We start from the raw sequence: 25,997 nt of genomic DNA, 5'->3' as shown, positions 1-25,997 counted from the left end.
AAGATTAATAACTTCAACTCACAAACCAAAACAGCTTTCAATACCTTCCCCCGTGTAGGTCTACGGTAGACCCGAACGAAATTATGTTACAACGAAACAACACAACAAAATGCTCCTCTAAATGACGAAGTTTTTTTTAATATTTAGATATATACATTTCACACGTACATTCAGGGCAAAATAATTCTTGAACCTCTCGCCAGTTAACAAAATTGGGTCGTCGACTGGTCATAATTCCTATAACCACACCTGAGCAAATGTTGTTGACGGTCAACCATTCTTCATTTAAATCAATTAAATCAATAACGGCATAAACGGTTACACTGTAAAAAGCAGAAAATTCTATAAAAAGTGTTCTGTATTTTTTCTACTTGTAGGGAAATCATCTTTTTCGTGGTCTTTAATCAGTTTCGTGGCCCATAGGACCACGAAAATGATGACCACGAAATTGAAAAGTTCTTACTTTCGCGGCTCTGCAGTAAATATCCTATAGGTTTGAAGCAAATGAAATCAATATTGAATAACTTAACTGCAAATGACACAGCACCAGTAAAACATTATATTTATTTACCCAATACTCACCAAGTCGCAACCGTAACGAAAATGACGCTCGATCTTTGACGCAAATCTAACTTGAACCTTTATTACATTAATTATAGATAAATAATTATGGCTTGCGATAAACATTATACGTCATATTTACGCAGTCTTATTTTCAAAGTTGCTTATAGTTAAAAAGGATTTACAGGAGGTTTGACCTCTTTTTTTGTTTAAAATATTACTTAATAAGTGTGGCTACGAAAATGACGGTGTATTTTGGAACAACGGGAAATGTAGAAAAAAATAGTCTTATCAATGTCCTAATTTTTTTATGTTTGCATGAATGGTATATCATATTATGAACATTCAATCTATGTTTTAAACAGCAAGTTTTTCTATACCTTGTATTTTTTACAATACTACAAAGTAGTCAGGGATAATCCGAACCTGACCACGTAACTGACTTTTGTGCAGAAAATTTAAGTTATTGTGGAAAAAAGATAAAATAGAATAAAATGTATTTACCACAAGTTTCAGTGATAATATCTTAAGCAACTTAAAAACAATAAACGATATATTTCTAATTTTATAACTGAAAATTTGAGTCTGAACACAATTGAACCTCTCGAAATAATAACCCATATATGTGTCAATAACGCTTGGTTATTATATAGAAGGAATACAGCCACGAAAAAGATTCCACTGAAAAAGTTCAGATTGCAAATTGCCGCTGAACTACTGAAAAAGAACAGGACGAAAATATCAACCAGCATTTTAACGTACCCCAGCCTGAAATCCGGACTCCTGCAGCCCCAAGACCTCCAATCGGTGTCAGATACGACAATGTTGGACATTTTCCTGGATTTACAGGTATTCAAGGCAGATGTAATATTGTGTAGGTGGCTACACGAAGATACAGTGTGTCAAATGCCAGCTGCGGCTGTGTTTTACCCCAAAAAAAACTGTTTTATAACTTTCATGTAATTAATTAAAGTTTTTGTTCTTTTTTAATATCAATGTTTTACTCGTACCTTGCACGGTGTGGTTTTTAAACAACACTTAAGAACAAATCTTGTTTTGGTGAAAGTTGGGCATTGTGGTTTAAAAAAACATACGTTATTTCCACAAATATGGATATTAGATTTTTTTTTGTATTTTTTTAGGCCTCTTTGTATCCTAAATAACCGGTTTTTTACTTAAACTGGTAAAAATTAAAAAAATAGTGTGCTGTGCATTAAAGGGTTAAGTTCCTACATGCAGTAAGTTCTTACAGACCCGCTAAAGCCGAAAGGTCGTTTCTGGAAAATTGCATACTTTTTATGACAAAATTCCAAAAAATATTACGGATCAAACAGACACTAAATTAAAATTGTGAAGAAGTCATTAATAATTATCTAAAGCGTATTAGAAAATAATCATACATTTTCTTCAAATATCATGGATATCCCTAAGTTTGTGAATCTATGTAGGTAATGTGTTAAAAGTAGTTGTGTATACTCGTAGATGTAGGGAGATAGGGGAGCATTGGGCACTTTTTTACTTAAGTCGTAATAAAAATGCTGTTTTTTAACAAAATCAACTTTTTACTTCTTACATTATTAGCACATATATTTGGCTTCAATTATCTCGAAGAACGTATACAATTATATAATCAGTCTTAAAATTGCAAGAGTTTTTCTAAACACTGTCAAAAGTGCCCAAACCTCCCAATGGTCGGGTGGTTTGGGCACCTCAATGGGAGGTTTGGGCACTGTATTAAATACGCCACTTAATGGTAAAATACTTGAATATTAAATAATGTAACTATAAAAACTTGCAAGAAAATCGACAAACAATCAACTGTTTTTAACTATAAGTAGGTACTCAAATACTAAAGATTTAGTACTCAATACTCAGTATATCTTACTTCAGTAATAAAATTTATCTAATATTCGGTATAACCCAGATAGGCTTATCAAAAGTATACTTAGAGCTGCCACGCTTGACCCATATTTTTGGGTTTGGCAATTTGGTTTTGATGTCTTTGTGGCTTAGTGGTTTGACCTATCGCCTCTCAAGCAGAGTTTGTCCGTCTTTCACGTCGAAACTGAATGACGGATCGACGTGATTTTTGGCATAGAGATGTAACATAGGCTACTTTCTATCCCGGAAAAATTCACAGTTCCCCTCTTTTTCCGTCGGGGGTTAAAAATAGTAACTGTCTCGAGGACACTTTGAGGAATTCCACCGTATGGACCTTCACTAGCTGGCGCGGGTGCAAGTACAATCGTACGCACGCGACGCGCGCAGTTAGCGCTGCTCATACTGTTGTTCAACAGGCGGCCACCCGCTCCGCGCAAACCGCGTCATCTAGCATAGACCCTAAAAGCTAAATTAGGCTATTAATTTGCGAAAATTCTAACCACGCAAAAGTATGACTATTCTCACCCTCAATATTCTCCAGTTTTTCAACCTCGAGCTCCAAGTACTCCACTTCCTCATATGATTCTGGTTCCGGATCCAAATATTCAAGGGTCTCGATTTCATATTGATGGTCTTCTGAGTCTAACTCTGAGGCTTCTGTCTTTACCACGGGCTTAAAGTCTTCTGCTGTTAAAGGTACAATTTTATAAATGCTTTAATATAAACCATGAATGATGTAAACTTTTTAACCTCTACACCGCCACAAAATAAATGAAGTGACATGCTCTGTATGCCAGAGGAAAACCAGCAACAAACCAACTTGATTTATAATTCCATTGCAGAAGAATTAATTTCGAGTTGAATGTTGGTCATGTATAAAAGGCCGTGGCGTGGGAGGCATTCCATTGGCTGTCACGACTAGATGACTGGCAGTGAAGAGGTTAAAAAGAATTGAGCAAAAGCTGCCTGTGTCGAGGATGGGGTGGGAATAGTTGGAAAACAGCGTCTGTTAGCCAAGGGACTGTTCTGCAAGGCGCAGGCATAAGCTGAGTCGCTTTCCCTTTTGATAGTTTGATTGTACTTCTTATTTGTTATGTACCTACCTAATAACTTGTAAGCAAACTATTGAATAAATATGTTTATTATTATTATTATTTACAAAAGGTTTGTGTTGATCAACTTTTTCTTGTACCTCGTTGCCATGGTTATGTCCCCTAACTCTTTAAAACCATGAGATATGTTTTTTTGTGGTACAAGCCCATTATTTTATAGCCTATCTCCTAAGCACATTAGTAGCATATATTACCCATAATTAACTGACTATGTAGGCTAAGTAATCACATCCTGAATTTCACCAAAAACATAATAAGTAGTTTTTTTTAAGAAACTGCCAGTTTCGTCTCTTGGACTATAATAATAATAATTACTCTTTTTTCGGACAATTACATAGTCCATGTTGTGTTGTGTTGTATGTTGTATGTTGTCTATGAGACAAAAGAACACAAGAAAAAGTTAATTCACCCTTCTAAATAAGTATTGTTGAAATTCATAAAGTACGTACAGATATCCTCAGCGTATATCTGCTTTGTATCTTGAATATCTATGGATTCTTCATCGAGCCGGACCACTCCGTTCAACCGATCCTGACTCTGGAGTATGAGGCGGCGGAATATGTATGTCTTCCTGGTGTGTGATGCGCACACGTCGCAGATCTGCTCCAAATGACTATTGTCAGGCTGCTGCCACTGCAATTAAGTTAATTTAGTATTAGAGTCAGGGCTCTTATGACCATATTTGTTAAAGGAATAACATCTTGGACCCTTGAACTGCTTCTTGTCGGTTATCTATTGTTTGCCCGAAAGTTATATGCCATAATTTCATTTGCCAAAGTTCATATGCCCGAAACTTCATTTGCCCGAATGTTTCGTTTACTAGAAAATTTATTTGATATATTCTTATTTTCCCGAAAATTAGATGCCATAATGATACGAATGCAATACATATTGTTTTCCATATTATTAAGTGCAATAATATTATTTAATAGAATATTCAAACGCCATACTAAATAGTGTTAACCTAACCTATCCGAGTCGCTTCTGCTCCGAAGCGTCTTGCTCGCTCGCTTCGCTCGCTCGCACAAATCAAAAGTCGCAATTCTAACCTAACCTAATCTATGTGATAATTTTTTTCCTAATTCAAAGGCTTGTTTGACCGGACGTATGGGATTTATCAGTATTATATAGTGTCGACACTCACCATTTACATGGATGGCAAATGATATTATGGCATGTGATACTTATGTCTTACAATGATTATGAAAAATTAAATTATTGAAATTAATATTATAGGAAACAAAGATTCTGTCATTTGATTAATGGTAAACATTGAGTAGTGAAAATGAATTTATAAGAAACAATATTATGGCGGTTGAATATTATAGCACATGAAATTCGGGCAAATGAAATTCGGTCAAGTGAAGGTATACCGCTTCTTGTCATCCTACTATCCTACTAATATTATAAATGCGAGTTTGTGAGTGAGTGAGTGAGTATGTTTGTTACTCCACGCTGAAACGGCTGGACGGATTTGGATGAAATTTGGTATGTATATAGCTGAACATCTGGAATAAAACATAGGCTACTTTTTATTCCAATATTCCCGTAGGATAGGGATAAAAACTCGAAACAACAACCTGTTTTTAGTGAAACGTTAAAGAAAACCACGGGAATTTTTCAATATTCTGGAATTTCAATTCAGCTGCTGGATCTAATGATTTACGTGTGCGAAGCCACGGGTAAACACTAGTTGTTATTAAAATTCTTCTTGTCCACTGCAAACGCTGTTGTGTTATTTCCAGTATTTCTGACAGTTTCTTTAGTGAACATGGCAAAGGCCTCTGGGCACCAATTAATACAGGGCCTTATTGGTAAGTAAAGAAAGACCAAAGAATAGCTAGAGATACATGCACCTTTCAGTTGCTTCCAACTGCCTGCCTGATAGTTCAAATAATACTAATAAATGTTTATTTGGCATACAAGGGTCAATCAGTTTTTTAGTGTAGGTTGCCATGGTAACGTCTCTTGAGCATTGGCGTATCTAGGGTTATTTTTCATAGGAGGCCAGGCCTGGATTTTTGTGTGAAGATATCAGTATTATATTATAGAATATCAAATCAGTAGGCCAACATCATGGGGCGGGCACTAGACCATACTGGGGTGGGCAAGACCTACCCGGCCCCCCCCTCTATATACACCTATGCTCTTGAGTTACTTATGATTTAATTGTGTCAGTTTTAAGGCAATTTCTTTATGGCCCATCTCCTAAGCGTTCTAATAGTGTGCATCGCCAACATTTTTCTAACAAAGTGTATCGCTGATGTCTCCTGGGTTACGGGACCGAATAACAACACTAAAAAAGTTGATCCCCATAAACAAAGTAACAACAAGGTATGCACAGATTGATATAGGTCTGTGAAGGTGTGCAATAACATCTTACTTAAAGATACAGCCAAAATGTTGAGATATGGAACCACAACCGGAGATTGGCACCTTAAAATTTAAAAAGTATTGTGTACTAGCTTTTGCCCGTGGCTTCGCTCGCGAAAAATTGGTATGTAGCTTTAAATCTTTTTTGATCCCACAGGAACCATACATTATTTCGGGATAAAAAGTAGCCTATATGTCAATCCAGGATATATATTACCCGTATGCCAAATTGCAAGCAAATCCGTTCAGTAGTTTTTGCGTGAAAGAGTAACAAACATCCAACTATACAAACTTTCGCATTCATAATATAATATTAGTATAGATATGTAATTGGCAACAAATATATAATTTATTCTATTACAATTTAGAGCTACTGCTGGAGGAAAGGAGCAGGCAGCAGGCAGTTCACCTGATGAAAATCATTCACATATTATGTATACCTATATCATGATAATTTGTGGAAGTGGAGGAGGCTGGGTTTGTCATAAAAACATGTGTCGTACAGACATAGCTATCTTGCACATATCACACGTGTTCCGCTGGCAATGTAAAAGGCAGTATATAATTGTACCTATTAGACTATCAATTAACTACAATCTACACCTACCTTATTACAACAAAAACATAACCAAGAATCCGAGTTCTTGCAAAAGAACTTTAGACACAAAATCAAAACCAGTCCCACGAACACAAAATTAAATTGTACCGGGAAAACTAGTCCGAAACAAGAAAATACTTACACACAAATCAAAGCACTCATTGAGCATTTCACCATAATTTTGGACAACTCCATCAACCTCATATTCAACCCACATACTTCTAAAACAACCATCTCGAAGACAACACTTGCAAATACCAAAATATTTACTGTCTTCTACTTCCATTCTCTTTATTTTATAAAATAATCTCAAAAGCAATGCATTCGAACAAGCGAAAAGTCCACGAAAAGTTGAGAAGTCAAACGAACGCCATTTTTGTTTAATTTTTTAAAACCACAGAGTGTAACGACATCGCTTTGGTCGAACGAAACCGAAACCGTCGAAACGCGTCGTGGAAACGCAATCGATTGATTTAGCAGAGAACTACATACAATCGCACATCACTTTTCATTTCACACACGGAAGCGAAGCAAAGCAATAACGAAACGCGCTTGGTTATTGACATTTTGGCGTGCTAAGGGAAGCTTTCGGCTCAGAATCTGTAGTTTTAATCGCTTCATAATGATTTTAAATAGTATTTAAGTGGACATAAGCCTAAGTCATGTAAAATAATAGTATAAGGAATAATTTGAAGCGTCTCCGGGCGGATTTTAATGTATTTAAGAGTGAGATAGCAGTGAAAAGTTAATGATGAGTGGCCCAAAGAATAACGGGCCTATTGTGGACCCAGCCTTGTGTAGATGCTGTAGAGCTATAAAAAAATGTAGAATCTTAACTGCTGAATACACTTGGATGGGCAAAAAAGAGATTTATGCCGATATGGTCATGGATTGCTACGGTATATTGGTGAGTTGAGCCATGCTATACTTCCTATATAGTTGTATTGTTTTTGTTTATTTTTTAGAGCAGTTACAGTCTTAAATGTTTGATTTTTCTGCTTTTGGAAAAGGTAAAACAATCGTAATCTGTATTTTAACTGTAAAATATTTGTTTAAACTCAATTAAAATGTTAGTTAAAAATAAAACAAAAAAAATTGTCAAACGATTTTTAGTACGAAAAACTTAATGAATGAAGAAAAATTTTCTTCATTCATTAAGTTTAATGACGTCCTTAGAATTAATGAATTAACTCGAACGATTAAAAAACTACAGAAACTAGCTGTGTGTGACAGTGGATTATTCAAACTAATTTAATTAAGACTAATGATGTCTACTTTAATTTAAATCTTATATCAATGTAGTTGCCCTTCCAATTCTTCATTATTGAAAACTCATTCTTTGCAATTTAGGTATCTTTGTTACTCTACCCTAATTACCCTAAGCATAAAATCCAACTATCTGATTATCGCGAGAACAGACAGAGAGGTTTTCTTTATTCCTATATTTTAACGTGACATGATTGCAGATTTGAAATGTGGAGTAAAAAAATGTTGACTGACCTACAATAACAGTTGTGAACTTGAATACTTACAGCTATCCCATGTGGACGACAATGAACGAGACTCCGGAGTGTGTGCAACATGTGTGGTCCGTCTCCGGGAAGCCATCGCCTTTAGACACCAGGTGCTGCAGTGCGAGGAGCTGTTTCTCCAAGCCAAGCTGGAGCACCATGATGAAGAAGAAAAAGATGGTGAATCTCGTTATTCAAAATTCTTTGGCCATTCAAGTATACATAATGCACTATTTTAGTATTTTTTATGGTTACCCTTGGTGTTTTAACTAGATATTATGTTGAAAACACAAACTGAAATATAGATGCACAGAAAAACCAGAAAAATAAGACCAGTGAGGAGGAGTGAGGTGAGTTTGTGTTTTCGATATAGGTTTTACGGGATGACCGTAAAAGTAACGAAAAATTTGAAATTGAAATAAAAAATACAAAAAGATTCCAAAAAAACAATCTTAGATATTATGTTGCCAATGTCAATGTAGAGTAGACATTACACACATGAAGAGACTGTTGGGTTTATATATTTTTTTTATTTAGACGGAGGAATAGACAGGAAACTTATGACAAGTAACATATTATGTTATCAATGGTACACTGACAACAACATGAGACTTATTTACAAATTCTTTTTTTTATCAGAGGGAAATGGCAGGAAAGTAGCAAAGATTTGTATTTTGTATTCCCCTTTCCTTGTCAACATAAGTAAACAAAGCGCTTGCCCCTCCCATCTTTCTTTGTTTCTCCAAGTTTCTTGAGGTAGTCAGACTTAAATAATAGGCGTCTTTAGCACATTAAAATCGCAAACAAAATGGCTGGTTTTAAATTTTTTATATGTTGTCCTAACCACTACCAATGTTGTTCAATATAAGGGAAATAGAACATGAATAAATCCTGTAGTACGGTATTTGACAACTGAATTTGCCATGTCTTATATATCATTATGAAAATATAGATATCTAGACAGTGTTTAGAGAAGAGAAAACTTAAATCGATTGAAAATTGGATTTATAATGATTTTTTTTGAAAAATCTATGTACCTCTCTTTCTCAAACGCTTTTTTCTATGTAGCAAGTATGGCGCTACTTACGTGTGTCGTCACATGCCAGTATGTCTTTCTCTGTCTAATCTTGAATTTCAAACCTTTATAACTGTTATTTGTAAAGGTAGATTAAAAATTGTTTCTCTATTCGATAACAGGCATTGTGAAGTTTTAATTTATAAAACATATAAGAAATAGTCAAATACCGTATTAAGTAGTTCCGGGGTTATAAAAAAATATTCTGTTTAGTCTGTCAGTTCAATTATCAGAAAATGTTGGACGCATATTTTTATTTTTCAATCAAAAAATTACAAAGATGAAGCGCGTCATAGTTGGGAGTGGAAATTGCGTGACGTCACGACGTGCTAAAAAGCATAGTAAAAGAGGACAAGTAGGCTCACTACGAACAAAAGTATCGCGCGGTTTAAATGTGTACGCGCCGGTTGGCGCCGGTACGCACGCACCCGCCGCACGCACACACTGATAATTTAAGGAGGATGAAGTTTTCTTTAGTCAAGGCAGCGCCGTCGGCGCCTTACGTTTTGATTTTAGCTCGCTCGTCTTGCGCTCGCTTCGCGAGATGATCACCTTTTATGTTCGCGTACTCGTACTTACGTATTTTTTGTATTAGGTATAGTTGTAAATTAGTGGTATATGATATGATATGATGTAGTGTAATAGTTTCGTGCAAGGACACATAAAAAATAATAGATAGCTACCTATCTATAAACAATATAGTTATAGTATTATGTGTAGGTAAACATGAGTAGTATGTATACAGTCGCCATCACCGTTCCGGCGAATTTAAAATAACATTTTTAAGTTTAGTATAATAATAATAATATAACGGCATGGAATCTGTCTGGTTTCTCTGGACACAGACATTATACAATTTTAACTTAACTTTCGTACTAAAATTATTTGCCGGTAGGTAATTAATCTAAAATAGACATCGACAACCCTAAGCGTCCGCGCCGGATTAGGCAGTTAAGTCTCCTAAAGGGTCGGAGTGGAGCTACTTCTTCTCTTTTACTATGCTAAAAAGTGTTGCACGGCGAGAGGTCAACGCCGAACTTTAACCCTTTTCCTGGCATAATGCATATAGCAATCACATACACAAATATTTGACCTTACTAAATATACAACATGGTACAAAATCATTTGAATTCGTTAAAATATTATTCGCCTTTAAATTAATCTTTCATGGGTAAACAACATAAAACTATAATTTATTTTGTGGTAGCACATCTAAATTCGCGGGGCCTGGAAAAGGGTTAACTGGCTTCATAAGTACCTAAAAATTCCTTGTTATATGTTTTCTTTGTTCTAACTAGTATATGTATGTCTAATAAATGAAGTTAACCATTTTGTTGTTGTAGGTATCTCGAACTATAAACCTACCAGTCATTTGACAACACAGCGCCGAACTTTGTTTATAAAAAAATCTTGACTCAGAATCATTTGTAGCTCTCAACTTTGACGCTGGAAAAATTGTCCCATTGGACTGAAGTCGTTTATTTAAAAAAAAGTACTTACCTCAACAAAAAAAAAAACTAAACATTTGTTTTTCCAGAGACCAGACTGAAGAAGTTCGACCTGGAGCTAAAGACTGAGCCGAAAGACTACAACAGCGATCACAACTCTCTCGACGACCGCGACGACCCCTGTCCCGTTTACAGCGACGACGATGCCGACGGTAATTCCAGCGATTAGGAATGTTAGGGTTTACCACACCAATCGATCGATCATCGAGCGACATCGATTTATTGGTGTAGTAGGTTTGGCTGATTGATGGATACCGGTCGATAAACGATTTATCGACAGCCGATCGATGCTACTGTTCTACGTCGATTGATTGGTGTGGTAGGTATCGCTGATCGACGAATACCGGTCAATAAACAATTGATCGATAGCCGATCGATGCTACTGTTCTACGTCGATTGATTGGTGTAGTAGGCTCCACCTAGGTAGACTTCAACCAATACCAATCTATCGTCGACTGACGGCATCAATTGACTTTTTGAAATAAAATTTCAAATCTTTCAGACAATAAACCCCTCAAAAAAGAAGTGCCTAAACCAGAGGAGCCCCCACCCGTCAAAGAAGACGAGCTCAAGAGCGAAGACTCCTTGGACTTCCACGGGGACAGTTCCAGCGACTCCGACGAGCCTATCAAGAAGAAGATGAAGCGGAAGGCCAAAGAGTCCAAAACCAAAGCCAATGGAGCCAAGAAGAAGACGGGCAAAGCTGCTAAGAAACAGAAAGCAGGTATGTGTGCCTCTTAAAGTAATCTTCTTACCCACTGACAAACAGATTCCTGCAAATATATATACTAGTGATGTAACGAATATTCGCATATTCGCATATTTTTGCATATTCGCATTCGCAAAATTTCTGCGAATGTTTTGCGAATATCAATATCAGAAAAAAAATACAATTATTAGATAATAGATAGGTTAATAAAATCAAAATACATTCTTTTCTTATGTTTTTTTGTACAAAAAAATAACTTAATCTCGTAATCACATTATCAGTCTTCACTTAATCATTTGGTATTATTTAATTTGCGATGCGTTCGTATAAACTGGGTAATTCTCCGAACAAAGTACAAACGGAACGCACTTCGTTCGAACGAGACTGCCATAGACAATTTGGCGCCAAAACGAAAAACTGAATATTCGCATTCGCGAATGTCGGTAGTAGATATTCGCATTCGCATTCGCCTTCGCGAATGTTCAAAAAATGACATTCGTTACATCACTAATATATACAGTCAAAACCATTTACAACAGCATCAAAAGAATGGCAATATTTGTTTGTTAAACATGAGTGGTCATTATAACCAGTGTTATTTTGGTAAGTTTAAAAGATCATGTTGGGACTTTGTTCTTGGTCTTTACATTTGATATTAATTATAAGTCGTGTCGCTATCGTCAGACTGTAATTAGTCTGGCAGTAAGAGTAAAAAAAAATTGGACATGTTTTTTTTTTCTCTTGTCCAATATTTTTTGCTATTCTTTTCTCTTCTTAACGTTTATTCCTTTGTTTTTATCAAATACGTGTATAGAGCCATGTTATTTTGTTATGAGGAATAAAGTTTCTATCTATCTATCTATTCAGACGGAATAAATAGAACAATATTTTTTTTACCCACGATACTACCTAATTATATTTATAGATGTGATGTACGTCAAATGTGTCTACTGTCCACTGTGCCAACGTTTTTTGGCCGTACCATTGAATGTTTTTTTTTGGCTTTTATCTTTTTAAAAGTGAAATCATTAGGACGACTTGTTATGAAAGATTGTTTCAGGATGAAAAAAAAATTGACACAATAAAACATTTCTGCACAAATATATAAAATAAATATAACAAGACACTTGACAACCGGATGGCCAAGTAGTCAGAGAATTTGACTATGAAGCTTGAGGTCCTGGGCCCGATTCCCGGCCGGGGCAGATATTTGTATGATAATCCGAATGTTTGTTCTCGGGTCTTGCTTGGATGTTTAATATGTATTTATGTATGTATATGTCTATATAAGTACGATTACTTGTTGCCTAGTATCCATAGTACAAGTTTGAGACTAGGTCAATTGGTGTCAAGTTAAGTGTCCCATGATATTTATTATTTATTTTTACTTGGCACCAATTGACCTAGTTCCAAAGTAAGTAAAGCTTATGTTATGCGTATTAGGCAACGGATAGACATATTTAAATAGATAGATATGTAAGTACTCAAATAGATATATTAAACACACAAGACTCGAGAATACACATTCATATTTTTCATAAAAAAAAAAAAAAATGTATTGTTACTTTATTAAATTAATTTTTAGTTAAATATCTAATCTTGTAATTATTAATTATAAACTTATTTGCTATTTTAAAAATGACGACAATAATTAAATAAATTAAAGATTTTCATAATTTTGTGAATGTAAATTAAGACATATAGTTTCTTACTTTTAAGACAACATTGTGTGCCTTACAGGCGTCATGGTCTAACTTTTATATTCTGTAACACCTTAATTGCTATGTACATGACTTAACAATGGAAATAAATAAATAAATAAAAATACTAGCTGTTGACCGCGACTCCGTCCGCGTACAAATATGAAAAATATTACGTCCTATTCTCAGACCTACCTAGTATACACAAAAAAATCATAAAAATCGGTCAATTCGGGAGTTTGTTCACAAACATTGTGACCCGAGAATTTTATATATTAGATCTGCCCGGCCAGGGATCGAACCGGAGACCGTAAGCTTCATAGTCTAGTTCTCTAACGACTGGGCTATACAGTCGTCAAACAAATAGTTTTTAACAGTTCATCATGTGAAAGAAGAATTTGGGTCAATCAACTATTTAGTGTATGTTGTGTTGTCCCGTTACTCTGGAGACATCAGTGATACACTTTGATAGAAAAATGATTTCAATGTATAGAGCTATGAAGAAATTGCCTTAAAACTGTCACAACTTCTAACTTTTAGTGGATTTGTACCCCATAAAATAATACATTTATTGAGTAACCCAGGAGACGACGTTACCATGGCATCAATGTACACTAAAAAGTTGATTGACCCATTTACTTCGCAGAAACTGGCAACACAGAAACTGACAGTTCAGAAAAAGTAGAAAATTTCAATTTGACGCATCAAGAGGACGCATCGAATGCAATCAGCAGAGAAATCAGTGAGCCAGAAGTACACATGATTATAAAGGTAGAGACAAGCTCAGAAACTGAGATCATAACAGAAACTATTACCAGTGCAGAAATTGGTACACACGTCGTAGAAACTACAGTACCAAAACCAAAGAAAAAAAAGAATGTAGTTATCCGTCCTGAGGGAAAGACCGGATATGATATGTTATGTGAAGAATTGGAATTAAGTGAAGAGCTGTATTTTAAACATTATAATATGTCTAAGGAATCATTTGATGAGTTGTTCGGTATTTTGAAAGCGTCTTTAGAGAGGAAGGAGCGCGCGTTCTCTAAGAGATTTATTGAAGCGAGGCAGAGGTTGGCGATTTGTTTAAGGTAATTATTCAAGTTTCTACTAATAATCTTTTCCACTACAATCGAACATGCGAAAGTAACTCCGTCTGTCTGTTACCTCTTCACTCTTAAATGCTGAACTGATTTGGGTGTAATCAGAGACGGGCATTAATCGTTTAATTTTTTAATGAACTAATCAATCGATTGAACAATCAATCGTCTAATAATTAGTCACTGTTAATTTAGTCGCGATTAAATTAATCGATGGAGTATTCGAATAACGATTGATCAATCGTCATTATATCGACTAAATTTCACGATTAAATCTCGATTAAAAAAATGGAACACCCACGTTACAAAAATTAAATATGTTTTGTCACGTGTTGTTCACTTGGAAAATCATTATAGTATGATGTGACGAAAATTAATCTAATTAATTAATTGTAACACATTGTGCATGTAAATGTTACACTCGATAGAGGAGCGGTGTCTCTTGACACAGGGATCTTATACCTACTTAAAAAGAGGCACCAACCTGTAATCCGCTTAATTGAGTAAGATACTGAATAAACAATTTTTCATTTTATGTTAATTGATTAAAAATTTAGTCGCTCGTTGTTAATCGACGATTAATTGAATCGTGACTAAATTAATCGAAAATCTTACGATTATGATTAATCAATCGTCATTTTTAATCGTTAATCGCGATTGAATAGGTTAATCTACATTTTGCCCATCTCTGGGTGTAATTTGGTATAGGTAGAGCCACACACACAGCTACATTAAAAACTAAATGCATAAACGCAGAATGAATGAGTTAATGTCAAAATCCCGCTGTCATTATTATTGAAAAAAACCGGTCAAGAGCATGTCGGGCCATCACACTGACACGGGACCTTCGCAATAGGCGGAATCAAGTTAAAACTGCTCAACTGATTAAGTTGAAAATAATTTTCCTACAAAGTTTTTACTAAGCTTAACTTCCGTGATTTTTTTCATATTTTTTAGACGTGCGGTTCAAAAGTTTTTAAACTTTCGGAGTGAATATTTCCGAACATATTCTCTTAAATAAATAAAAATAATAATTTTAATCATTCCCTAAAATTTGTGTAGGAGGTAACCCTAATTTATCATTTTATTTTACCACTGCTAGGCTATGACTTATGTATATTCATGCCAAATTACAGCTTTATAGTACTAATGGTCTCTGAGCTCAGCCGCAGACGGACAGACATTACGAAGCTATAAGGGTTCCTAGTTGATTACGGTGTGTAATGTGTGTGTACAGACATCCAGTTGTTTTTAGCGTGTAGGAGTAACAAACAGGTAGAGCTTATCAAAGCTAAAAAAAAATTACGCTTCCCTCAACTAAATCAGTTGAGATTGTGTATGACTAAGAATTTAGACAGCAAATCTTACAATAACCACCTCATAATAACGGGGAACTAAATGACCAATAACAATGACATTTATGTGTCGAAGCTTGAAAGGAGAAATTGACTAAGCGACATTTTTTTTTTGAAAAATGTTGCTTAGTCAATTTCTCCTTTCAAGCGTCGGTGTGTATACATACATACATAAAATCACGCCTCTTTCTCAACGGGGTAGGCAGAGACTACATCCTTCCACATTCATCAATCTTTTCATGCATGCACGTCGGTTGAGAGTATCTACTCTTGACCCGACCTTTCTTCAGAAAGTCCTCGATTTGATCGTGATAGACTCTAGGCCTTCCTCTTCCAACGTTCCCATGCACGCTCGTCTTATAGATCTGCCTAGTCAACGTGTGTATGCCGCCCGTATTTTAAATTTGCTAATGTGCGTAAATTTAAGCGCTCAGTAGTTTTGTGCGATAAACGCAATGCGTTTTTTTTTTAATTCGTCTGGATGGCAAACGAGCAAGTGGGTCTCCTGATGGTAGAGATCACCACCGCCCATAGACACCTGCAACACCAATGGGATTGCAGATGCGTTGCCAACCTAGAGGCCTAAGATGGGATACCTCAAGTGCCAGTAATTTCACCGGCTGTCTTACTCTCCACGCCGAAACACAACAGTGCAAGCACAGCTGCTTCACGGCAGGATTAGCGCGCAAGATGGTGGTAGCAATCCGGACGGACCTTGCACAAGGTCCTACCACCTGCAACCATACGCACCTGCTGTGCGTTTGACGCACATCTAATCTAACCAATCACAATCCACGAAAGCTAATTTACCAGCCATGCGTTTGCCGCCGTAATTAAATTATCTGATGCAAATTCATGTGCTCGAAACGCATTGCGTTATCGCATAAAACAACCGGGCGCTTTATGCGGTGGTGGGACGCGTCATTTCAGATTAGGTAAGCTCTAGGTACTCACAAACTTTCGCTTTTATAATATAGTGGGATTTTTATCGCTAATATTTTTTCCGTTTTCAGATATCTGAAAACCGGCGAATCGGTCCGTTTACTGGGACTGTACCACGGTATAGGGCGCTCCACAGCCGGCCAAATAATTGTACAAGTCTGCAAAGCCATATGGGACATCCTACAGCCCATAGTTATGCCGATACCCACGGAAGAAACGTGGTCGCGGTGCGAGGAAGGCTTCCGAAATACATGGAATTTACCAAACTGCATAGGCAGCTTGGGCGGTAGACATCTCATAGCCAGAAGAGCTGAGAAAGATAGCGGTTTGAATTCATCTGCAGTTTTCATAGCTATAGCGGACCCTTTCGGCAATCTGATTTTGATTGACGTAGGTAATTACGGGAAAATGGATGAAAAGGATATATTTGAGCGCACGTCGTTCTATAAAGACTTTCTGTGCAATAAGAAATTGCTGCCAGATAAACTGTTGCCTTATACAAATAGATATGCCCCGCATGTTTTGATAGGGAGCGATGGGTTGCCATTGAAAACTTATATGCTGTGCGAATATCCTAAGCTTAAGGCTTTAAAAGACCCGGCAAGTAAGTGTTTTAATGAACGTGTTCGCGTCGGTCGAACTGTCGATAGAGTCTTTGATATGCTTATGTCTAATTGGAGGATATTTCAACACCCTATGGATTCTAGCCTTGATACTAGCTTGCATATGATGCGAGCGGTTTGCTGTTTGCATAATTATGTAAGGAGTAGACATGGTGATTTGGGGGTGAAAGATGGTGTCGCTAAGAAAGGTAAGAAGGGTGTGAAAGCATTGGTGCCTTTAAGGCCTAGTAATAGAAGAGCGACGGATGCCGCGTTGAAGATGAGAGAGGTTTTTTCTGAGTATTTTAGTAGTGATACTAGTGATACACGTTTGGTTGGAAGGGACGTGTCGGGTGCTGAAATTGAATCAAGTCAGGAACGATCCGAATAGTTTCGATCTTTTATGAAAGCTCTTTTTCAAATGTGAGCTCAGGGAGCAAAGGGGAAAACGGTGTACGCAGTAGCGTCGGTGTTGTTGAAAAATCTGTATACGTTTGAAGTGCCAAAAATATGTAGACAGGACTTTATTGCCTGGACATTAAGGTCGTGTATACATATTTTTTGCACTTTGGCTGTATTTCATATCTTTGTTGCTCATTGTACCTATGTGAAAATCCGTGTGATATATGTCTGTGGAAAGATCAAAACAATACTTGAAAGGTTTAGGTAATTAACTACGTAAACGTGTTAACAATACAATGTCAATTGGTATCTTATATATCCCATTAAACATTTACATTTCTGTATTAAAAAAAACATTAGTTTGTATTACAATTATTGATAAGTAAATTGTGTAAAATCCTTGAATGTGCCGAATTTGGCAGCTGGAGTTTGTTTACATTTAGTTAGTTAATGCACTTAATTTTATTTAGGGGTTACAGTGAAGTTAGCCTACATTTCTTACGAGCAAATATGATGATAGCATTTTATTTCTCATCATAAACAATATCATTTCATTTTATAGAATTACATTAAATTGTAATTAGAAACTAAGATAATATAAAAGTGGACACAACCGAGCAACCTTAGTAATTAATTACAAAACTATGAAACAACATAAATACAAACAAACATAAAGACTTACAATTCCAAACATATTTCTTACAATATTTATAATTAACGCACTAACCTGACAATTCAAATAGTTACATGTTGAATTACTAAAGTTAATTAATTAATTGACTTTAGTAAATAACTTAACTTTTCTACGTTACTTCATACGTAATTTTAGTTAATTGCAATCTGTCACGTGTTAAGGGATCAACGACCAACGTTAAATTCCCGTTAAATCCTCTAAATGTAACGCTTTAACATTTAACGAAGTTAACTTCAACGAATTTGCGATTAACGAAGTTAAAACTGTTTGATTAACGGTGCCCAGTTGTGGTCGGAACAAACTCTCGATAGCCCTATTTAGACGATGCAAGAATTTTCATGCGAGTTGGGTTACATTACGGACTATTGAGGGACAATGAATTCAGTTGATCAAACAAAGACCTCAATGTAGTGATTGCATGCAAGTTCTCGCATTGTATAAATGGGGCTTAAGTCAAAACGACCCATGGATACCCGTAATTCCACTTATGTTACGGGTTTCCATGGATGGCGGTGATTTTCTATCAGCTGCCAGCTGTGTAGGCCAAAAGCATGGAAACAAAGTTGTTGTTCTTAATATTTAATGTTTCCATTATTATTATTGTGTATTGGTAACGCAAAACTTATTTTAGACAGCCTCAAAAGATTAATACTACACCCAAAGTATTAAAACATCCGAATAATATATAGTTAAAGAGTTAAAAAATATATAGATTTGGGAGAAGTTACAAATCGACCTTTTTAATTGTCTCTCCTACGAATCGTGAATTTACAATATTTTTGAAGAATTTTAGCTCTCTATTTAATTTTAAATGTTCTATTCTTATTTTTACTCTTTTGTTTTTGAATCACAAATAAAATCAAAAATCACAGTTTTCTATTGCAATATAATTCTTGTTTCCATACTTTTGGCCTGTGTTGTATATCTTACCTATTATCTTCTTTATTATTTAAACAAAACTTGTGGGTCAATGAACGTTTTAGTGTACTATGTTATCCTGTCCCGTAACTCAGGAGACATCAGTGATACACTTTGCTAGAAAAATGTTTGCAATGTGTACTATTAGCTTAGATGAGCCATGAAGGAGTTGCCTTAAGGCACTTGTCCCACTGCCGACGATGAGCGAGAAGCGAGCAGAGCGAGTAACTAGAAACGAGTGGGCGAGCAGTGAAAAGCGAGTGTTCGAGCACGACGGGCGATTACTCGCTCTACTCGCTCGAGCCGGGCGGCCGCCAAGCTAACAGCGCTGAGCGAGTATCGTTGAGCTAGTTTTATAGCTCGACAAATGATGTAAGAGCGAGTTCTCGCCGGCAGTGTGAACCGCCAGCGATCAACTATTAATATATGTGTCTCTTTTACTCACACAGGAGCTTATTATATCTTTTGTTCGTTTCTTGAGCGAGAAAATAGTCGATAGCCAATCGTTTCCTCGCCGGCGGTGAGACAATTGCTTAAAACTGTTACACTTTTAGTGGATTTGTACCCCATAAAATCATACTTTTAATAAGTTACTCAAGAGACATTACCATGGCAATACTAAAAAGTTAATTGACCCTTGTACGTGTTCTGTGAGAAGGTAATTCAAGTGCCTTGAAATTGTTATTATCGTTGTATTCTAGGTGAATGTTTCATTCCTTTTCCTTTTGGCATCACACTACAGCACAACGTCTCGAATTTTTCTCTCTTCTCCTATTTATTTTTTTACTGTGTTTTTGTTGTGATGTAGTGTGTTTTTGTTGTCAATAAATGTTGTGAGTTTGAGTTTGATGTATAAATGATCATTAACTATATATTTGATTAATACAATATGTCATAATAAATTATTTTGTCTTTTTATTCACTAGTTTCCATCGATGCTTTGAAAACATAAACAGCTCAATATTATTCGGTCCTTTGCAATGACGTTCTTAAACAAACTTGAATGAATTTGGCCCAATACTACTACTACGGTGCTGACGCTTATATTATTTAATACTTACGATACGAACTTTGAATTTCGTAGTAGCCCCCCTGAAGCTGTTAAATGTATAGGCATCAACGTACGAATAGATAATTGATTCGGAACCCCAAACAGGTAAAACTGTTTCGCTAGGGGTAACGAATGTTACATCGTAAACTGAGCGCACTGCATGATAAGTCGAGTCGGTTCCACGGTAGGCAGCAGTGGCGTGGCCCCGTAAAAATTAACTAAATTTTCATCACTCGCCAACATCTCTCCTTTTCCCTTTCACTCACCGCTTTAAGTTAGTGTATTTTTTGGCTCCGAGTTGTCTACCGAAAATTTTCACGCCACGCCATTGATAGGCAGTTGGTAGCAGAAGCACTGCCTACCCTGCTACCTTGCCTACTCAATGCATGCCATAGGATGCAAGGGGTTAATACCAACTACAATATTAGGACGACTATACAAAATATGGAGTCGACTTGACTTTCAAGTCACTATTTGTCTAGAACTTATTTTATTATTAATTACCATCTTGGGCCAGCTCTAGCCAGCCTTTGCCCTGAAATCCAAAAAATCTCTCCGGAGCTCGCTCTCCAGCAGTACCTGGGACGACCAACCGGTCTCTGTCCGCTTAGTCATCCCAAGAACGCTCTCTTCACGGCTCGATCCTCTCCCAACCTTCGTACGTGTCCAAACCACCGGAGTCTGAACGCTTTGGTCACTCCAATAATATTGGCCTGTCCTAGTCCAAAATACTTAAATAACTAATAAATGACTTGTTTACAGGTACCTCGTCTAAGAAGACCCCGAAAGCAATAAAAAAACCGCCGATCGAAAAGAAGAACACATACGACAGAGATCTCGACTGCATGTCCGAAGAAAACCTGCTCACCATCATAGAATACTCGTACGTATGCCCCTTCAAGAACAGAAGGAATAACTATTACTGCTTCTACTGCAAAGACTATTACGCGAAACCAGAAGATTTAAGAGCCCACACTGTATCCCATGACACGAAACCTTTCCAACTGCTAATGGGCTACAAAAAGATGCCCAAAATCGATATAACTAGAATCGACTGTAGACTGTGCACAACGAAAATTGAAGACCTAGGCACCTTCAAACAACATATAGACCAAATACACGGAAAGAAGATATATTTCGAAGCACCGGATAAGATGCTGCTGTACAAACTTACCTGGAACGATTTGGTGTGTGTTATGTGTAGTAATGTGTTCGAAGATTTCAACGCTCTTAACACCCATATGGTGGAGCATTTCAGCAATTTTACTTGTGATATGTGCGGTATGTGTTTCCTGGAAAAACCACGTCTCGACGCGCATCTCAAAAGACACAAGGACGACGAACGGCACACCTGCGAAGTATGCGGTAAAGTATTTAAATCTAACCATTATAAGGACATGCATGTAGACATAGTACACAAGAAGAAGGCTATAATACGGTGCCCGCGTTGCGACGAGTGTTTCATGTCTTACGCTTTGAAAAACAGGCATTTGACAGAAGCGCACGGCCAAAAGCGAACGTACCCATGCAACCTGTGTGACAAAATTTACAATAGGCAAAAAACTCTGACCGAACATCAGCGGCGGAATCATCAGAAGGTCTTGAAGCATCAGTGCGAGTATTGTGATCAACGCTTTTATTTGCCTTCTCGTTTGAAAGAGCACATGGCTACACATACAGGGGAAAGGAATTTCAGATGCGAGTACTGTGATAAGAGCTATCCTAGGCTCAAATCTTTACAGTATCATATAAGGACCCATACAAATGATAGGAGGTATAGATGCCATCTGTGCGGGCAGGCGTTCATACAGAACGCCAGTTTGAAATCACATATAAAGAGCCACCATCCTGAGTGTGATGTTGAGCAATGCTATTTTTAAATAGATGTAATATTTTAGGACTTATCAAAGTTTTCCGCGTCACTTTTTTCTCACTGCAACCTTCTTACCCAAGCAGGAAATAATCCCAATAGTTCGGCCACACTGGGTGAATATTGGGTGTAATTAGTGTTCCGTTAGCTCGCACGGAGCGGTTTGCTTCATCTTTCATAATGCGAACTGCTAAGGAATGGAATTCGCTCCCGTCGTCTGTATTTCCGGATAAATAACTTCAATCTAGGGCTCTTCAAGGCTAGAGTGAATAGGCTGTTACGGAACCAGTGAGATACTCCTTTGGCCTCATCTGCACTTAACATCAGGTGAGATAGGGGTCAATCACGGTCAGTTTTAAGAAAAAAAAACGAGTGTTTCGACCGTTTTGTTAAACGCGTGGTTAAACCAGCCCACGCTTATTAGCACAACATAAGGGCAACTGGCAAGAATACTGATCACGCCAGATAGCATCAGTGTTGTCTTAGTTTTCATAAAAAATTAACCCTGAACATCATCTATTTTAAATAATACTTTCCAAAACGGTAATGACGAAAAAACGCTGCATAAACGCTATATTTACCCGGGTGAGGACTATTGAAAATGTAGACTACTAGGAATTATTCCATTGGTCCGCGGTATGAAAAGCTGAGAACAGTTCTCAGTGGCTGGCTCTAAAGAAAATATCGAGGTCATTAATATATTAATATATTTGAGGAATGTTACAAATCTAGTGAATCATGTTTTACCATCGTATTTTGTCGTAAAATTCGTATTTGTCTTGCTTTCCTAACTAGCTTACTGAAGTTAAGTGATTCTAATTAAAAAGGCAAGATAAATACGAACTTTGCCGACAAAATACGATGGAAAGGGGTCGATCAACGTTTTCTTGTACCCCGTTGCCATGGTTACGTCCCCTGGCCAACTGTTTAAAACCACGAGTTTCTATATATTTTCTGTGGTTAAAATTCATCGAGTATAATTTTTTGTCATAGTTACAAGCTCATTATTTTATAGACTATCTCCTAAGCATAATATGTCCCTTTAAAACTAAAACGAAAGAATTCGATTTTTTTTTTCATTTTAAAATTCAACCAGATTGTGTTTTATTTAAAGTTCATTTTGGAAATGTGAATATATAAAATTGTTTCACTTTAATTTTAAAGGTGCGATATATCAAAGCAGTTTTTTTAAAAAACTCTGTCACTGTTGTCTCTTGGACGACGGGACAGAATAACAAACAAGAAAAAGTTGATTGACCCAAAGACATTTTATTTACTTGATCTGTAACTAGTCAGTTAACGATTTCTATAGTGAATCCATTAGTCGAAATGTTAACTTCGTTAATTAATGATTAACGGTCTTGTGCTCAGCTCTGGATATTTATTATATTTTATACAGTCAAGCTTAAAAGTAGCTTAACACTTTAGTACTTGGTCATATAAAGAACAATACCATTTAATTTGGGACAGTTGTAATATGTTTCGAATTAGCCACAATGTCAAAGTATCACTATCCGAAGTTCAGAAAATTTTGCGTTCTAATTTTTTTTATTTTATTTTATAGTTGGCCGTTAATAATTGTTTTACTTAAATACAGAACACATTGTAAAAACCAGAAAAGAAATGCTGAAGAAATCTGGGTCTTCGCTAAGTACTAAGGATTTCATCTACTTTTGAGATTGACTGTACTTCTTTTCTTTACTGTCGAATTTAAGAGTGGAAAGCGTAAGTTCAGATTTATTGGACCGCGTTATGCAGAAGGCAGCCATAACAGTGATAGTTTTATTAGGTATTTATTTATTGTAAGAAATTTAGTCTTCAATTTTGTGGGTTTTCATTTCATCCGAACTTTTGATTCAAAATGTATGGAACACCATGTCAATCGAAGTTATAAAAAATGTCAAAAATCGCCCGAAAATAAAATCGTTATCCATTAAAGACATGGTTATGGTTATTTAATTTTTCTGCATAACGCTGTCATCCTGTTTAGACGTGTTCACTAACATCTAAATTTATAAGTTAATTTATAATGTAACATTTGATTTGAATGCTGCTACTTAATTTATATTTAACTATAAATTATTTCTAAGAGTGCATTTTATTAGCTTTAAATTGAAATTATTATTATAGAAACATGATCTAAATGTAGTGCCACGAGAGTTGAACCTAAAGTCCGTTTGACGTTTGCTCGTAATTGGTTAAATAACTAAATTAGCCAATCGCAAGCAAACGAACCTCGCGAACGGACCTCACGATACTAACGCCATCTAACGATATTTCGCCTCAGTGAAAACCCTCATTAATTAGTAAATGTCAAAATCACAAATTCTTGTATGCGTGACTCAGCTCTAGTGGCGCTACCTATACGAGTATGTATGATATTAACGCATTTACTGCCACCTAACTTGCACAGGTGCCACCGACGCACATGTGCGTTCAAAATTTATGTATAATTAATTATGACAGCGTGAATGTGTTAAATAAAAATGGAAATGTTTGCTTTATCCGTTATATGTACTGATCTCTTTTTACAAGCTTTTATATAACTTGGAACGTTGTTATAAACATACCAATGTACAAACAGATTATACTGCTACACCGCGTAACCAAAATGGTTAATGCCGCGTAATCTACAAAAGTAGGATTTCGCGGCTGCTATAATATTATAAACAAAAAGATAAATCCTCCTGTTAATTTTACCTGTAGTAGTCAGATACGCGGTTTTATCAATTTATTAGTTACGCAGGATTGCAGTATCTTTGAAAGTAGCGGTTCCAAAACCATTTTTCGACTATTTCCTGGTACCCGATTGAGCAGAAATTTGGCGCTTATGTAAATCCGGTGACAACACAATAATCTTCTGGTAGTCCGGCCAGGATCGTCTCCGCAGAATGAAACTATTCAATGTCTTAATGGCATTGCATTGACTTGAAATTTGATACGGATATATAGGGATGACAATGGAAGTATTTACAGTTAACAAAAAGGATGGCATTAGAAATGTAGTTTATTTTTCACAAAACTTGTTTATAATGTATATGTGCCCGATACTGCATAATATGATGAAAAAATGAGCCAATGTAAGCAACCTTTTCATAAGGGGCCTCGTACTACATATTTTAAAATGCAACATCACAGCTAGTGTACGCAATCAATCTCTGACATACAAGATGTCACTGACGTCACTCAGTGGGAATCGATTTGTTATGGCGCCACGCTACTTATACAGGATGTCATTTAACATAACATGGGGCTTTAAATGCAACCTTTTTAAAACAACCACTGTTTTTTTTTTCATACAGATTAAATCTAATTTTCAATGTATGCAATACAATACTAAAACTGACAGCACATTGATTGATGTACGTTTTACAAAATGTAAAAAAATAAAAGTAATATAGTAAGTAAAGCTCAGTTATCTGAGAAGAATCGAACCTTGGATTTAAAGCCCCGTTGTTAGGGGCACCCTGTATATTGTCCCTATAGGATAGGTGTAAACTTGACAAATAAATCGTAGAACAGCGGGGCTACTACGAAATTCGAAAATCGTAGTTCGTATCGTTCAGTCCCCCTGACACTTATTCTATTTAATACGAGAGTGAGAGGGACGGTACGATACGAACTTCGATTTTCGAATTTCGGAGTAGGCCCTCTGTTGTCGGATTGTTCGTACAAAAGTGATATTTTACAAGTCAATGAATTCACACAATTTTTTATTTTTATTTTTACCTAATTATTTTATTTTTATTTAAACACAACATCACAATGATTTCATCAATGTAGATTTTAATTTATGATAGAAAATTTAGATAGAATTAAGTATTGTACACAAATTAGTTTTATTTACTGGATAAGCGTGAATTATAAAATTTTGTAATAAAATTAGTTTTCTTTGCGTCTTTGGTGGTTTTATTAAAAATGCTTTTAAAAAAGTTAAGAAATAATGGATTCTCGAGAGAGGGTTGAATACTACACAAGTTTTTAAAGAGTCGGCAACGCGATTGCGAGTCAAAAGATACAAGCGTCATGTTCGCGCTG

General features: G+C 36.2%; 2 protein-coding genes across 3 annotated transcripts; one reads left to right on the top strand and one right to left on the bottom strand.

The window, feature by feature from the left end:
• Positions 1–2,684: 2,684 nt before the first annotated feature.
• Positions 2,685–6,932, bottom strand: LOC141443165 (uncharacterized). The gene is made up of 3 exons (XM_074108376.1): positions 6,668–6,932; positions 4,004–4,187; positions 2,685–3,129 (listed from the first exon to the last, which is right to left on the bottom strand). Exons 1-3 carry the CDS (start codon positions 6,809–6,811, stop codon positions 2,909–2,911), a joined length of 549 nt encoding a protein of 182 aa, XP_073964477.1. The 5' UTR covers positions 6,812–6,932; the 3' UTR covers positions 2,685–2,908.
• A 119-nt stretch (positions 6,933–7,051) lies between these two features.
• On the top strand, positions 7,052–24,969 carry LOC141443159 (uncharacterized). 2 transcript variants are annotated; one of them, XM_074108368.1, is made up of 6 exons: positions 7,052–7,432; positions 8,060–8,216; positions 10,649–10,771; positions 11,122–11,343; positions 13,675–14,116; positions 16,494–19,934. In XM_074108368.1, exons 1-6 carry the CDS (start codon positions 7,274–7,276, stop codon positions 17,413–17,415), a joined length of 2,025 nt encoding a protein of 674 aa, XP_073964469.1. In that variant the 5' UTR covers positions 7,052–7,273; the 3' UTR covers positions 17,416–19,934. The 2 variants fall into 2 exon arrangements, with proteins under 2 accessions (XP_073964469.1, XP_073964470.1); XM_074108369.1 differs by lacking the exons at positions 13,675–14,116; positions 16,494–19,934 and adding an exon at positions 20,852–24,969.
• The last annotated feature ends 1,028 nt before the right edge of the window (positions 24,970–25,997 follow it).

This window comes from Choristoneura fumiferana, chromosome 26 (genome assembly GCF_025370935.1).
Source record: "Choristoneura fumiferana chromosome 26, NRCan_CFum_1, whole genome shotgun sequence".
Lineage (NCBI taxonomy): Eukaryota > Metazoa > Arthropoda > Insecta > Lepidoptera > Tortricidae > Choristoneura > Choristoneura fumiferana.
The sequence above is the reverse complement of the archived record's forward strand: the minus strand, read 5'-3'. Positions and strand labels throughout refer to the sequence as shown.

What these genes read in the sequence shown, in the direction of transcription:
- LOC141443165 (XM_074108376.1), bottom strand. Translation starts at nt 6,811, where the DNA reads ATGGAAGTAGAAGACAGTAAATATTTTGGTATTTGCAAGTGTTGTCTT. An exon ending in ATGAGTGCTTTGATTTGTGT is followed by an intron (nt 4,188 to 6,667) that starts GTAAGTATTTTC and finishes ACTTAATTGCAG; the next exon opens with TGGCAGCAGCCTGACAATAG. An exon ending in GATATACGCTGAGGATATCT is followed by an intron (nt 3,130 to 4,003) that starts GTACGTACTTTA and finishes TACCTTTAACAG; the next exon opens with CAGAAGACTTTAAGCCCGTG.
- LOC141443159 (XM_074108368.1), top strand. Translation starts at nt 7,274, where the DNA reads ATGATGAGTGGCCCAAAGAATAACGGGCCTATTGTGGACCCAGCCTTG. An exon ending in TGATGAAGAAGAAAAAGATG is followed by an intron (nt 8,217 to 10,648) that starts GTGAATCTCGTT and finishes TTGTTTTTCCAG; the next exon opens with AGACCAGACTGAAGAAGTTC. An exon ending in CAGCGACGACGATGCCGACG is followed by an intron (nt 10,772 to 11,121) that starts GTAATTCCAGCG and finishes CAAATCTTTCAG; the next exon opens with ACAATAAACCCCTCAAAAAA.